Source organism: Sminthopsis crassicaudata, chromosome 4 (assembly GCF_048593235.1).
Source record: "Sminthopsis crassicaudata isolate SCR6 chromosome 4, ASM4859323v1, whole genome shotgun sequence".
NCBI lineage: Eukaryota > Metazoa > Chordata > Mammalia > Dasyuromorphia > Dasyuridae > Sminthopsis > Sminthopsis crassicaudata.
The window spans coordinates 186,137,128-186,153,707 of NC_133620.1; the positions used below are offsets into that span (position 1 = coordinate 186,137,128).

The 16,580-nt window shown below is 33.7% G+C and overlaps 1 protein-coding gene across 4 annotated transcripts in view; it reads right to left on the reverse strand.

Moving 5' to 3' along the window:
- The window catches only part of NT5DC1 (5'-nucleotidase domain containing 1), a 232,273-nt gene that overhangs the window by 24,789 nt on the left and 190,904 nt on the right, over positions 1-16,580 (reverse strand). For 2 of the 4 annotated variants that reach the window (XM_074310049.1, XM_074310050.1), the window contains exons 9-11: positions 13,164-13,282; positions 9,933-10,091; positions 3,531-3,699 (exon numbers count right to left, since the gene is read on the reverse strand). In XM_074310049.1, the coding sequence (XP_074166150.1) occupies positions 3,531-3,699; positions 9,933-10,091; positions 13,164-13,282 (447 nt within the window). Of the gene's footprint in view, positions 1-2,855; positions 3,419-3,530; positions 3,700-9,932; positions 10,092-13,163; positions 13,283-16,580 lie in introns of those variants that run through there. The other 2 variants (XM_074310051.1, XM_074310048.1) reach the window with 2 other exon arrangements.

Here is a 16,580-nt window from a genome sequence, read left to right on the forward strand (position 1 = left end):
TTTTGAGGGATGGAGGAAAGGAAAGTCAGGCATTGTCTGGAGGATGATCTCAATCTTCTCAGTGAAATGAAAAACAAAATTATTTGCTCTTAAGTGGATGGAAAGAGTGTGAACTTTTTGAAAGAAGAAAAGAATTTGAATATGCTTTACAGAATAAGACAAGGAGTTAAGAAAATAAAAAACATGACTGCAGGGCATTAGTAAGGGTTTAGCTGAGCTTATGTTCCATCAGTTTATGGTGGGCAAAATCAATAATTTCCTAATTTTCTCTAGTTGTACTCAGCAGCTTAAATCCAAGGATAGAAATTATTTTACAAATTAATTTACATTTTACATTATTTTTATACATCATTCATATAATTAATATTATTTTTCATTGTTATTGTTTATATCCTCTATTTAGAATAAAAATTAAAAACAGAAGCAACTCAAATAATTTTGAAGGTACATAAGAATTGAATTAACTGTTTTTTGTGTTATCTTGAATCATTACAAAGTCATATAGATTGTTTATCTCGAAATATGCTATTGATATTTGAACCTCATTTTAAATGTTTCTATTTGCTATTTACAATTTCAAAATAGTTTGTAAGAAAGATCCATTCTTAATACATAAAGTTCAAAGCCTTTTGTTATTTTTGAAAGAATTTAGCCATTAAGTGCAATGCCAAATCTGACAAGGCCAAAATTGTTATGGAAGTATCTTTAACAATTAATTCAGCTATTTTGAAAGTATAATATAACTTAGTCATACATACACATATATTCACATATGTACCCCTAGTATTTAACTGCATAAAACTGTATATAAGCTATATACTACTTCACCTAAAGGATCATAGGAAATTATGACAAGCAAGGTTCTTTGGTGCAAACAATAATATATTTTTTGAAATCTTGCATATTTATATATAACTTATTGAGCGTTCAAGCCTTTTTGGGTTACTGTGTACTTATTTCATTGTAATTATTTTCTGTAAATACAGATAAACATTCTTGCTATCCTTTTTTTTTTTTTTTTTTTTTTTTTAAAGAAGCCAGATATCCATCTAATAATATTTTGTTAAAATGAACTTGTCAACGTTTTTAATGGATTGCATATTTGAATACATCAGGGGCCATCTACAAGAATAAAATCTAAGACTATTTATTCTTGGTAAAAGGTAATATACACATATTAAAGAACAGAATGCCAAAGTTTTTCACCAAACAATTAAGTTTCATTTGATAAACATTTATTAGGCATCAATGATGTTTAAAGAAAAAAAAGACAGTCTTAAAAAAGAGGGAACCAGTCTAAAAAACAAGAAATCCAATCTACCTCTGACCCACACTAACTGTGCTCCTGGACCAGTTATTGAGCTTGATGATTCACTTAGGTACTTGCAGATAAGATGAAAATCTGCTTTGGGAAAGGGAGGTTTTTAAATTGTGTGTTCCCAATACCATAGATGCAATTCCTATCCTTATAATCCCTTGTTCAACACAGTCTACTAGATAAGGAAATAGGCCCTGACCCCTACAGTTGTTATTGGTGATTGTATGAATCCAATAAGTAGACATTTAAATAAATAGAAGATAATTTGAGGAGGAAGAGAGCACTAAAAAGTCAGTAAAGAAGGGCACAGATTGGGAAGTAGAACAGGTATTTAGTAATGAAGTTAGGCAGGAGTTCTAAGAGCCACATGTTAAGAGGGAATGCATGTCAACACATCGGAAAGCTTGACTTGGGATGGAAGCAGAAGTTTATTTGGGGAAAAGGCCAATTTGGCTAGGTTTGTGAAAGGCAGTCCTGCTCAGGAAAACTGGAAAGGTAGTGGGAACCAAATTAGGGAGGTCCTCAAATTCCAGGTTGAGGATTTTGTATGTTATCCTTATGTCAGTGAAAGAGATTTTCCCCCTCCATTTCTTCCCTCCCAAAGAGTGTGAAGTATTAATGCACGAACAAGGATAAAAAGGGAAAAAAATTCACTGTTTTAATTGGAGAAAGAGAGATAGTTTTGTTTGTTCAACATGAAATGTTTCTAGTCTCAGCTAGGTGGCTCCTTAGATAAAGTGCTGGGTCCATAGTCAGGAAGTTCTGATTTCAAACTAAGCCTTACATTTGCAATCTGTGTGACGCTGGACAAGTCATTTAATTTCAATTTGCTATAATCCACTAGAGAGGAAAATGGCAAATCACTTTGGTATCTTTGTCAAAAACAAACAAACATATATGTGTTTTGGGTTCATGGGATCATGAAGAATTTGACACAAATGAATGACTGAACAACAAATCGAATGATTTAAGAAGCTCCTGAAAAAAAGAAAGTGGGGTAAAAAATCAGCTTTATTCCTCTGCTCACTCTTAGTACTAATTCTACATAAAACTTGTTGGATAAACATATTACCTTCATAGTTTAAACTCTATGAAATGCTATTATTTTATGTTATAAAAATAACAAAGGGCACCATGTTACACAATTGAAAACATTAATCATCTATGTGCCAAGTACGGTACTAGATATTGGAGCAGGGATGTGTTAGTAAATATTTAACAACTCACTTTCTGGAAAAAAAAAAAAAGAATGTATAATATACTCTAAAGTTTTATCTGCATTATTAATATTATCTCCATTATTTTAAGCCTAAACAATCATGGCTCAAGCCATGATTTGTAGTATTTGCCCATTTTTGAGCTATGAATGCTCACATTGAAAATTTAACTGGTTCAGGAGTCATCATTGGGGTTGCTAAGAATGAAATCTCTGCACTGAGGAAATAGAGACATAGAATTTATTCTTGATGATTAAATATATATATATATATATATGTAAATAAATATAAATACCCCCCCATATATATAGAGAGAATAAAAACAAATAAATGAAAAGTAGTATGGGAGGAAGGACAATGGTAGTCTGTAGTATACAGATTAAACTTCTGTTTAGGACATAAATTCAAAGAGAATTTATGTGACACCAATTATGTTATAGGTTCATACAAAATACTGAAATGAATCTATAGGAAAATAAGTATTTGTAATGTTGCTCATTTTTAGACAGCTTGGGCTTCTACTATTCTAGCATGATTTCTATACTTTAAGAGATGTGTAATTTCATTGATTTAGGACTCCCTCCATTAATTTAGATCACAACTCTTGGTAACTTTGTAACTGGGTTAATGAATCTCCATGGTCAAAAAAATCCATCAGCTTTTCCCTAATCTTTTATGGATAAATTTCCCCAAATGTGGCCTGCCTGGTCTTCAGATACTGCCAAGTCAAATCCTTTTCAGAACAGCGAGATTTGCGTTTGTGCTCTCTTGGTATAGCCTTCTGAGAGACTAGTGTCATCTCCATATGACAGAAATGTATTTGGACTAGGATTTTCATCTATTTTTATTAAAATGTTGAGCTGGGTTTCTTGCCTAAATATTCCTGCAAAATAAATCATATTATGAGGTACATTATTTTTCTAATGGCAAGATGACTAATAAATACAGGTATGAAAGATAAATGTCATGTAGTTATCCATCTTTCTTTTCCTTACCTGCTATAGCTTCCAGACTTGGGATAACAATTGTGCTGCATTTATGAATTCGATGACAAAACCATGAGATTATCAATGAACTCTCAACGTCTTCCAGTTCCAGACTGTCATCAACAAAGAGGGAACCCCATTTTTTAGAAAATGAATTTAAAGGCTTTTTCAGTTGTTCCTAAGAGAAGTGGAAAACAAAAACAAACAAACAAACAAAACAACCCACAGTTAAATTAGATACATCAAATCAAGTTCAGGTAATGTTTTTTTTGTTTTTTTTCCCTTGATGGAAACAGTACAACATTAAAAAAAAAATGTAGTAATACTAGTTACTGATGCTTTACCAAACTATGCCTTTTATTTGGAGCAGTTATGTAGTTCGGACTGCCATTAGAGCAAACTCCCAAAAGTGGTGAACATTAGTCCTAAGGTATTTCCAGAGTAGTGGTAAACAAATGAAAAAACAAAACAAAGTGAAAGAAACATGGCACAGAAAATCTGTAAAGTGCATTTCTAAAGTAAAATTTTTTGAATAATATAAAGCTCCAGATAAGTCTTTGGATTTATGAGGTTTAGTGCTTTCCATATTTATTCTGCATTCACTTTCCATATTTATTCTGCTTTTACTGACATGAGATCACACACTTTTTTGTGCATTTTAATAAGATTTTTTGTTACATAAATATTTGCAGTCAACTTAACAAAGAAGGGTGGGATTTGGTGTTGGGGAAATTTGATATCCTTTCTCAAACACTAGTAAGTTATGTGATTCTGGGCAAGTCATTTAAGCTCTCTCTGCCTCAACTTACTAATCTTTAACTTGAGAGGGTAAGATGATAGAATTATTAGTTTTCCTCAGTTTTACCTCCATGATATCTGGAATCAATCTCAGAAGGTTTTGTTTCTTGATAATAAACAGATTTATGTTAACAAAGAGCTAAAATTGAAGAAAACATTGTTTGAAGTTACAGGAAAAGTTGGTATAGGCAACGAAATAAAATAATTTGTTTTTAATAGTGTTTTCAATTGCAGATTGACAAACTTTTCTGCAAATTCACTTAGTACTTTACTATTTGCTGTCTTGGTAAAAATGATATATGTGTATGTTTCTGTTTTCTAATATTGAGAATATTAAATTTGTATTTCTTTCCTTTTTTTTAACCTTTCCAAAATGATCTATTTCCTTCAGTTAATTTTTTATCAGTGTTAGGAATTCCAAAGGAAAATCAAGATGTTTCATCCATTTTATTAAGTCATAAAACTACTTAAATTTGAAAAGGACTTGAAGAGCACCTTCCACATGCAGCTATAGAAGATTCATAGCTACATAGTGGAATGTGCAAAGAATGTGCAAAAACAACTGCTTGGGAATTAAGAGATGTGGCTTAGTCTTTACTATATCACTTAGTACTAGTTTGAACACTTAACCTCTATGTGTCTTTCATTATTAATCTGTACAATGAGAATTAGATGATTAAGTGACTTCTGTAATTAAAACTCTATGATTCTGTAATATTCTATAACTTAAAAGTATTTGGAGTTTTTGCATAGTTTCCATAATGGCTGACCGGGCAAATTACTGAATAGATTATATTCTATTGATTTTGAGACAAAACAGAAATTACTAACTCTTTGTGCCCCTCTTCCTTTCACAATATCCCTTTCCCTAATTTTGCTCTCTACCATCTGTATTTACTCATGTTTATGACATAGGAATCATCCTTGATTGTTTACTTTTGAACTCCTACCTTCCCCTCCTCACACTACCTTTCTACTCTATATCCCCTGCTTTCTTCTCACACCATAACCACCCTTACTTTAGGCCCTAGTCCCAATCTGGACATTTATACCAGGAATTCATTCCCTTCAAAGCATAGCTCAGATACTATCTCTCCAGGAGGCCCTTCCTAATTACCCTGACTTTGCTACTCTTTCCCCACATCTCCAAATATTATTTAATTTGTTTATATTTCATGTTGATTAGATTTACTTTCCTTCTAAATTGCCTTCTGTCATAGGTCCATTAAGGTTCCTTCTCCTCTGGCCATATGGCTTAGGCTAGTTTTTCCTTGAAAAGTGACAAAGCTGCCCCAGGGAACTGGACAGCCCAGAAGATTTAGGCTTAAGTTCTACCTCCCTTGACACTGTTTTTTGGCAGCTTCTTAGTGACATGCCTTCCTGGTTAGGGTCCTTCATACCTGGCAGATGTCCCAAGATCATATGAGTCACTATACTCTGCCCTGATAATCCCCCACCTGGGGGAGGAAGTCATTTACTCAAGCTAAATGTCAAAATTCTTGTTGAATATCCTTTCTTTGCTATGGTTGGCCTTCTTTTGTTAACCGATGAATGACTTTTGGGCCGTTTTGTTCTTACTACTCACAAACTAATGGGTTACTGGACTGAGTTAGGCCTTCCCACCACATCTGTTATCTATTTTGTATGCATCTTTTACCAGGCAACTAAGTGGCATAGGGGATAGAAAGACTCATCTTCCTGAGTTCCTCTCAAATTTTGCTTCGGGTACTTACTACCTGTGTGTCACATAATTTGGTATACTTCCCCCAGTAGAATGTACCCTTAGTATAGATAGCACCTTGGATTTTGCCCCCTTAACTTAGTGTATTGTTTTATGGGTCCTACAAAAACACTTAATGAATTAGAATCTGATACTTGTATCAGCCATTTCAGTCATGACTATATTTGGGGTTTTCTTGGCAAAGATACTGGAATGATTTGCCATTTCCTTTTCTGGTTCATTTTATAGATGAGGAACCTGAGGAGAACAGGGTTAGTGACTTGCCTAGAATCTGATATGGTGAATGTTGAATACTTTGCTCTATCATTCCAAGGATGTGTTTGATAGTTCTAGACAGAAACTTAGGGTTAATAATAATAGCCAGAATGACAAAATGACCTATTGCTTTATTTTTAGAAATATTTGTTTAAGAAGACTGAAATGGGTCACAGGAGACCTACATTATAAACCTGGCTCTAACATTTATTAGCAGGATGAGACCATGAGTCAGTCTCAACCTCAGTGTATGCAGCTGTAAAATGGTGAGAATATTTTCCTTACCTTTCCTTCCAGGGCTGCTGTTAAGAATATGTTTTGTAATACAAAGTGTTATATAAATTCAAGTTATTATTATTATTGTTTGAATCTTGCTTTTGAATAGATTTTATTTTATTTTTTTGCTTATATGCAAAAATAACTACAGTAATTTAATTGTGAACATCTTTTCTTCTTCCCCTGTGCAGGAGAGAGAGGCTAACCATTTGATATGCTGGAGAGGTCAGCACAACCTAATGGAAAGTTGGCTTTTGAGTAAAAAGACCAGAGTTTATATTCCAGCTCAGCTATTCACCATCTGCATGAATGTTGAAAAAAGCATTTAATGTTCCTAGGATTGTTTCCTTATCTACTAACTGGGTCCCTCTTACTAGAAATCTAAATTCTATAACCAGTTAAGAGGCACTGTGGATAGAATGTTGGGCCTAGGGACAGCTAGGTGCTGTAGTAGTTAGAACTCCAGCCCTGAAGTCAGGAGGACCTGAGTTCAACTCCGCCCTCAGTTATTTAAGACTTCCTAGCTGTGTCACCTTGGGCAAGTCACTTAACCCTAATTGCCTCAGGGAAAAAAAAAAGAATTTTAGGCATAAAGTCAGAAGATTCATCTTCCTGAGTTCAAATTTGGCCTCAGACATTTACTAGCTAGGAGACCCTCCGCAAATCATTTAAACTTATTTGCCTTAATTTCTTCATCTATAAGTCACTCCAGTATCTTTGCCAATGGAATGCCAAATGGGGTTATGAAGTGCTGAAAAGAACTGAAAAACAATTGAACAACAATTACAAGATCCATTAAGTTTCATTCAAAATGTTTAATGTTCTTACCCAAAATTCTTAGTTTACATTCAAATCACTGAAAATGAAAGTGACATGGAAATTCTCTGCTGAATTTGTGCCCACCCAAGTGTTTCTCCAGAAAGGAAATTCCTGACAATTTTTCTGAATTCCAATTCAAGTCTAAGCAAGTTATAACTTATAGACTAATAAAGAAGCTACAAATGCTGCCTGAACATGCATAAATGTAAAATTCCTGATTCTCTTAACTCATAGCCTATAATGATAACTTGAGAAGATTTGGTTTTTTATTTTTTTAAATTCCATTTACTAAGAAGTTATTGCTTTACTTGTGGTGAGTAAAATAACGGGAAATATGGGATGAAATACTTGTGTGATCACACACTTTCCGCTTACAAAACAGTCCGCATTTACTTTGTATGGTCTGCTGACTGACATATTTGGCTGGAAAGAAATAATCTATATTTTTCTAAGCAATAACCAAAGACTACTCACTCTGCCTCACCTCCCCCCAACAGACAAAATACTTTCTCTTTTCCTTTTGATGGGAATAATGTTTTAATATTTTTTCTTACCAGGGTAGTTAAGATCTACCTCTTCTCCTTCCTCCTTCCTCATCTCCTTCCCCTCCCCCCCACATACTTCCCACCCTGGTACAGGAAAGATTATGAACTTTAATGACTTGCTGTATTTACTTCCTGACTTTGATGTCGAAAACATACTGTCCAGAGGAACAGAACTGTTTCTGAGATTAAAAGCAGAAAAAAATACCATAGTAGAATATGATTTTTCTGGGCTGTGATCCTAAGTTTCTGTTTGTAAAAAACACAACTAAAACAATAATAAACAAAATAGCTGCTTCAGTCATCCTGAATCTCAAAGTCAACTGTTCAATTTCGGTTTCTGTGACAAGGGATTTGCCGTTGCAAAAATATTAGCTGGCATGAAACCTCTGCCAAAAAACAATGGGCCCACCGATGACAAATAGTCCCTCAATGACAGACAAACACAAATAAAACAACTGTAGATATTCAATTTTGCCATGGTTGCTTTGGAGCAGAGCATTGTCAGAATATTCTGAAGTTGAGGTCTTTGAAGAAACCATATGTTTTTCTCCCCATGCCAGAAACAAAGTTCACCACTGTGTATTAAAGTATGAGCCTGAACATGAACTATTACTGAATAAGCCTCCGTGTCCCTCTGATGCTACCTGCCCCTCTGGTTTCTATGGTCTTCTAGCTCTATATATTGCTACCCTAAGGCTAGTCCTATTACTAATCACACATTTTTTTCCATGCATTCAGTTGAAAGTAGGGATCAAGGAAGGAATGTTTCAGGGAACCCATCCTATCTCCCATCTATACTTTCATTTTCTTCTCAACTACCACAGCATCGGGGGAGATGTCCAGTGCAGAGAACTTGCTTCCCCTTCAAGGCCATAGTTACAATAGTCAAATCCTTATCCAAACTGTTACTTAATAGAAAAGGATCTCGTGCCCACTTTAGCATTTCATACCATTAGTTTTGGGGAAAACTATAAATCAACTTTCACTAAGAAGAAAATGAATCTATGAAGGGGATACCGTCTGAATACTATTGGAATTTTTTTTCCTGTTGTTTCTGTTTTGCCCTTGTCTTATTCTATCTTGCACTATGCTATACTTAAAACAAGTTTGTAATAATGGTTAGGGCATTGGATATGAATCAGGAAGACTGGGAAAGTCATTTAATCTCTTTGTGCCTCAGTTTCTTCCTCTGTAAAGTAAAAGAGTTGGGCCTTAGCTCCTTAAAGTTTCTTTTAGCTCTTAATCTATGGTTCTGTGACTCAATTTCCCTTTACCAAAAAACCCATCTATAACCTCACTAAACCAAGAAAGTCACTTTAAACCCCTCTTTAACCTAAACAACACAAATCTCTATGTTATCCTGAAGGAGCTCAAAGAATGCTAAACATCTTTAAACTCTTCCCTATTCTAGTTATTAAGTCCAGACCTGGATGAGGCTCACTTTTAGCTGGGACTTTCTTCCTATGGTAATTATTGCCATCACTTATTTTATGTTTAATTTCTAAATCTCCTTTTGCATTTCCTTCCTTCCCTGACATAGTTGTCTCATTTAGGCAAGATCCAGTTTACTTTTCAATAGTTCTTTATCCCAAGACAAATTCCTTGGCTTATTAGTAAGCTTACTGAGCCATCCAAATTAGTTAAATCTGAGAAATGAAGAAACAGGGAACGAGTTGCTTTCTTGAAGCAAAGAAGACATAGTACAAATCTAATAATTTAGGAGTTGGTCTTGCTGGTCTCTCTCAGTATGAATGTGATGTCTTAGAACAGACTGAAAAGTGATATTCAGTGGAGAGGAATCAGGACTATGTCATGCTTGCATCATTTTGAAATTATCAGCTAGATATGCTCTAGAGAAACAATCTAGCATAGAGATCACTTGCCAAAAGATTTTTTCATTCTTAGCACAAGTGGTATCTGAAATATTTCAAACATAAAGGTTTTTCTTTTATGAAGTTAGCTATAGTGAACTCTTACCTCATACTTTCCTTTCTTCTCCAAGGGTTCAGATTCATTTTTTTCAGATGCCATGCCTTCATTCTCTCTGAGCTCTTCTAAGATAAGAACTGTCTCCCAGTTACTATAATGATAGGCTGGGAAAATATCTGAATGAATGCTGTCACCAAAATAAACAACCTGTGAGTCAGATAGGCAAGTTAAAAATGAGGTATGTATTTGAGAAAGCCAAGTTTTTCTCTCCCTACTCCCACATCCGAGATACAGATTCTATGTTTCTATAGAATCAAAGAAAAATTCCTCCCAAAATGCTATGAAATGTAGTATGTCGAAGGAATAGTTCTACAAATATTTTGACTTGGCAACTGATCCATCAACCCTCCAACCTCTGTGGCCCTGGGTGCTTTTGTTGCTTTGCTTTCCAACAGAATTACAATATCAAAGGGAATATAAACAATATAGCATCTGTATGTGATTTAAATCATAGAATCTCAGAGACCTAGGAACTTCTGAGGTTACTGAGTTCAACCTGGATTCCTGAAAAAGGAATTCCTTGTACAACATCTTGAGTAAGTGATCAACCACTGCTTGAAGATTTCCAGAAATAAGGAACTCAGCATTCCTGAAGTAACATATTCCACTTTGGGATATTAAGAACTATTATAAAATTGATACTTATCAGGTATGTGCTAACTGGAGGGCTCCATATTTAACATGGTGTTCTGAAGTAGAAGAGACTATAATTTTATTAACACCAATTGTAAAGTCTCAAAAAAGCCATTTTTTAAAAAAGAAAAATTAAACTTATACAACATTTTCATTGTTTCAACCTTGGAGGGGAAATCCCTTTTAAAATTTCGCAGAGCCAAGTAAGTGGTAAACTTCATAATCTTCAAATCAGTGATAAATTAACCAACTTGCTAAAGAAATCTTGTCACAAATAGTGTCTATTTTATACAATGCAAGAAGATTTTCCACATGCTTAGTAATATTTTCTTTGATTTGGGTGATACATTTAGAAAGGAAATCATTATTTCTATTCCCTTTTCCTCCATAGGCAGATACTGCATTTTTCACTATGATCAGGAAAATGGAATAACTGCTTCTTTATTAATTTTTAAATAAATAAATATACAATGTTCTTTTGGTTCTGTTAATTTCATTCTTCATTATTTCATACATATCTTTCTGTGTTTTCCTAAAATCATCTTTTCATTACATCTGCCCATCTTTTCTTATAGCAGAGTGGCGACCATATACCAAACTTATGCAGTTGTTCCCCAATTGATGGCACTCCCAATTTCCAGTTCTTTGTCACCACAAAGAGAGTTACTATAAATAGCTTAGAAAACATTCTTTTCTTTTTTTCCCTGATTCCCTTGGGAAACAGACCTAAGAGTGATATTTCTGGATTCAAGAGTTACATGCTGTTTATAACTTTTTGAACATTAATTCCAGGTTGCTTTCCAAAATGGCTGAATCAGTTCACAATTCCATTAATAGTATATTAGTAGGAGTAACTAGTTGGTACAATGGATAGAGCACTAGCTCTGAAATCAGGAGAACCTGAGTTCAAATCTGGTCTCAGACTTAACTTTCTAGCTGTGTGACCCTCTTCTATTATTTTACCCAATTTGATATGTGAGATAGTATCTCAAAGTTATTTTAATTCACATTTTTCTAATCAATATGATTTAGTGCATTTTTATCAGCTCCAAAAACTTCTTGTTCATAAACTTTGACAATTTATCAATTGGAAAATAACTCATAGTCTTATAAATTTGAAAAATTGCTCCCTGTACTTTATCTGAGAAACTAATTTTTTTCTCTCTCTAATTTTCTGCTTTCCTTCTAATTTTGGCTACGGTTTTATCTTGTAATGAAAATTATTCCTTTTACGTCTCATAACTATCTCTTATTTATTCAAAATTTTTTTCTTATTAATAAATTTGATAGATAATACATTCCATGTTTTTCAAATTTATTAATATTTCCCTTTCTAGTTCATGTATCTATTTTGACCTTACCTTAGTAAATCATCTAAGATATTTGTCTTTACCTAATTTCTGCTAGAATGTTTTCCAGTTTTCCCAATTAATTTATACTAAAATTTAAATTTAAATCTTTACATTTATCAAACATAAAGTTATTATAATAATTTGCTACTATATAATGTATTCCTTTATCTTGTAGCTATTAATGAACTGACATGACTTAAAGATAAGATACATCTTAGACACACTTAAGTCCAATCTTCTCACTTTCCAGAGGAGGAAACTCAGGACCAGAAAAATATAACTAATTTGCCCAGAATCAGGCAAGTTTTAACTTATAAGTTCAAGTTCATAAACTGGAATTTAATTTTTCTTTGCCCAGAACAATGTTGTCACTATGTTGTTGTCCTACACTCATGTTGTTAAGATCTCTTCCAGCCAATGTGCACTAAACTTGGCCTTTCATTGTTGCCCACTATAGTTGTGGCAATACATCAAAGAGAGATGGTCTAGGATCAACCTGAGAAGATGGTGGGTTCAGCCTTTCCCGAGTCAACTAAGTAATCAAATGTTTTGATTTAAAATTCCTACTTGATCTATTTCTAGATACAGTAAACAAAAATTCTGTTAAATTTTTTAAAGGTCTTAAAAAGGATAGTCAAGAATGAAGTTATTTTCTTATATCATCATGCTCGCGTGGAGTTTCATGGAGTTGACTAGTTCTTCAAGGCCCTATTATATTGGTAGACTGAAACAATTTAGAAAGACTTCATGTACAGGTCAAGAAAATGAATGTGGAATAAATTTTTAGTGCCTAAAGAGTTTTATTTCTTTTTTCTTTAAATTTATATTCCCAAAAGCAAGTACAATGTCTGTCATGTAGTGGGTGTTTAATGTTTTTTGATTGTTGATGGTTGTCCTGTTACCTGAAGACCACTTTAGCTAAGGGCAGATAAGTTCATCACCAAAAAGCAGACCACCAGAAGATGATGCTTTTAGATATAGGAACATAGGATTATCTAATTAATAATTATTTATTAATCTAAGATTATCTCCTAATATGTGATAAGCTACAGTAGTACTCAGCAGGGACACTGCAAATACTTCACATTAAGACAATAGGTCTACAAATATTTAGAAGCAGTCTTGTTAGTAGATGACTGAAAGGTTATTGATTATAGAATTATGGGTGCAGTTTATATTTATTTCTTAACACCTACAATTAGCTATCAGAAACTTGAAGTCTATCATAAGATACCTTGGGCTGTTCCTTGCCAGTCATTTTCTTGAGAAATTCATATAAATGGTCAGAATTTCCTTGGGAATACCAGCCAGGCTTGTCTAAAGAAGGAAGAGTATCTTGTTCTTCATCATTCTCTGAAATGACAAATGACAAAACTTTTAACTTGGAAGGAACTGATGAGGTAAACTGATATGACAGCTTCAGAAGAGTGCATATTAAGTATTCACTGGCCTGAAGGTTGGACAATTGAAATGAAAGATTGATGAAGAATATGGACAATGGAAAGGAATTAGACTTGTGATTTCACTGGGGTAGAGAATTTGCAAGTATAGAAATTTCCTCTAGCAATGTAAGTCAGCAACTTCACTGATGAAGAGATTATTGTTTGTAAAAGGCAAATAGAGTAAATGTATTGGCCTGGAGGAGCCAGTTACTGGCTTTGTTGCTGCTTGTGTTTCTTTATGTCTTTACCTGAACAGAGAAGGGCAATCCTGAGGAGGATACTGCTAATCTTGGTGGCAAGTCAAAAAACATTTATTAAGCATCTTTCTTGTGCCAGATACATAGAAAGATACGAAGAAAGGCAAAAAGCTCCAGATCTCAAGGAGCTCACAGACTAAAGGGGGAGAAACATACATGTAAATCTGTAGTTTATTTGTATAAGCTAAACAGCATAGATCAGAGATGACTTCCAAGACAAGACACTAGAATTAAGGAAGACTGGGACAGACTTCTTCTCAAGGAACTAAAGGAAGCTAACGAAGAGAGAAAGAGGAGATGAAAGGGATATAGGAGGAGAATTCCAGGTATATGGAAGAACTAGACAAACAAAACACTGGGAGTTGGTAAAGAACAAGGAGACCAGTAATGTAAAAACTATACATCAGGCATTGTACTAAATACTTTAAAAATATTATCTCATTTAATCCTCACAACAGCTATACCACTTAGCTGCCCCTGGATCTATGACCCTAGAAAGTAACATTATAGATGAGATCACACACTCATTGAAGCTGTAAAGAATCACAGAATAATTAGGTGATCACAGAGTTGGATAGGACCTCAGAAGTTATTTAATTCAACCCTAATATTTTCGGAAAACTGAGACCTAGAAAGATTAAGTGACTTTCTCCATAGACAATCATTTAGTGATCTATTAAACTCAATATCTTTGAGATATTACTAACATTTAACCAAGCATGCATTTATTCACTATTTTAATTACCTAGGTCACTATGCTATGTTATCCCTGAGAGACTGGCATTACTATCAGTAACTTCAGTAGTGGGAAGAAGTATTACAAAAAAATTCACTGCCTTGTTTCTCTCATATACTCATGTGTATCTATCTCTCTGTCTGTCTGTCTATAACAAAGAAAGATGATTTCAATTATTTTACTTTCTAGACATTTCATGTGTAGAAAGAAATTATGGTTTAAACCTAAATAATGTAAATTTGTATCATTAATTTGAAAATCTGAAATAAGTGATTGCCATGGTAAACTAACAATAAAAAAAAAAGAACAATTTCTGGCTCATGGTGATTGCCAAAGTAAATCTATCCTTTCAAGACTCTATGATGCTGTGCAAAGATCTCAGGGTCATTGTTGTAGATATAGGAATGTGTCACTAGTTCCAGACTGTGTCCATTCAAGGTCTTAGTCAGGAAAGACCTTGGGGAAGAGTGCTATGACTTCCATAGTAAATATCAGATTGAATTCAATACTAAAATGTTTTTCCAAGTCTTTTGAACAGGTTTGCAATCCCTCAGGCTACTTTAGATCTAGACCACACAGCTCCTTTGGTACTAGTGGTTTCATTCTAACTACTTAACGGTCAGATTGTCTGTATACCAATGGAGACAAGAAAATTGGAATTGTATTCCTTGTATATTATTAATCACTCACTCTATCCTATAAGTCAGAAAGTTGACATCTCTTCATTTTAAGGAAATCCATAAAAATGACTATTATTACATATTAGGAAATTGCAAAAGTTTAAATATGGTAAATATGTTATCACATCATCAAGCAGTCTCCTTTTACAATGAAGTGGCTAATGTTACTTCTGATCATGACAAACCAATCATATGACAGGGCTCAATATAGCTAAATAAGAGTAATGACTTTAATTCAGTAGGGCATTTAAGTAAGAGAACTCAGGAGTATACACCAAAATATTTAATATTCACTGTTGTTACTTTTTGTAGTAGTAAATAATTAGAAACAAAGGAGATGTTCAATAATTGGAGAATGCTAAACAATTTATTAATATAATGGAATACACACACATATATATATATATATAGTGGCTATTAGTATCGTGACTTTTTTGACTCCTTTAGGGCTTTCTTTTGGGGGCAAAGATACTTCTTCATTTCCTTCTCCAGATCATTTTTACAGATGAGGAACTGACACAAACAGGGTTAAATGACATGTCCAGGGTCATACAGCTAGTAAGTATCTGAGACTGGATTTGAACTTAGGAAGAGGAATCTATCTGAATTTATTTACTGTACCACCTACCTGCCCATAATAGAATATTACTGTACCTTAAGAAATGATGAATAAGAGAAATCTTTTCTATACAAAGAAACATGGGAAGATAGAATATGAATTGATATAGAATGAAATGAACAGAACCAGGAAAAATAAATCTATCTATCTACTTATCTATCTATATCAATTCCATTATATACACTTTTCTCTTTTTCTCTCCCTCTTGCCCTATAAAAATGTAAATACATACAAATATATAAAAAGATTCATCTCAATTTCTCATACACCCAAGTGTATATATATATATATATATGTATACATGTATATATATAAAACATACATATATAGTTACACATATATGTGCATAAATACACATCTATATAACTGTATATATACACATGCAAATACATATAAGTGTATTTAACAAAAACAGGAAGTAAATTTTTTTTTCCTTTTCTTTTTTCCAATTTTTTTTGCTTTGTTTTCATTGAAACTTTTCTGTTAAATAATGGAATTTTGACTATACTTTCTAGTGGGACATTAAATATAAGAGAAAGGGGAAATGAAAGTGGTATACCTGAGGAATAGCAGAAAGTCAGTTTAACTGGACTGAAGACTCAAAGAAGAGAAGAGATGTATGATGAGATTGGAGGCTATGGAATGGGAGAATGACATGGTCTAATTTGTGCTTTAGAAAAGTACATCAGTGTGGAAAGCAGATTAGCGTGTAGAAAGACTTGATTTAATACTGCTTTTTTGTTTAGCCAAGTTTGGGTATTGGCTACTTCCTAAACTTGTCCTGGCCACTTTCTGCCTCTACACATTATTTCCTTCTCTTTCTTTGAAGCACAAATTGTCTCAAGAAGCCTTCTCATCATCCTCTCCGCTTAAAAGTGATTTTTCCCAACTTGCCTTCCCCCCTCCCTCCCTTCAGG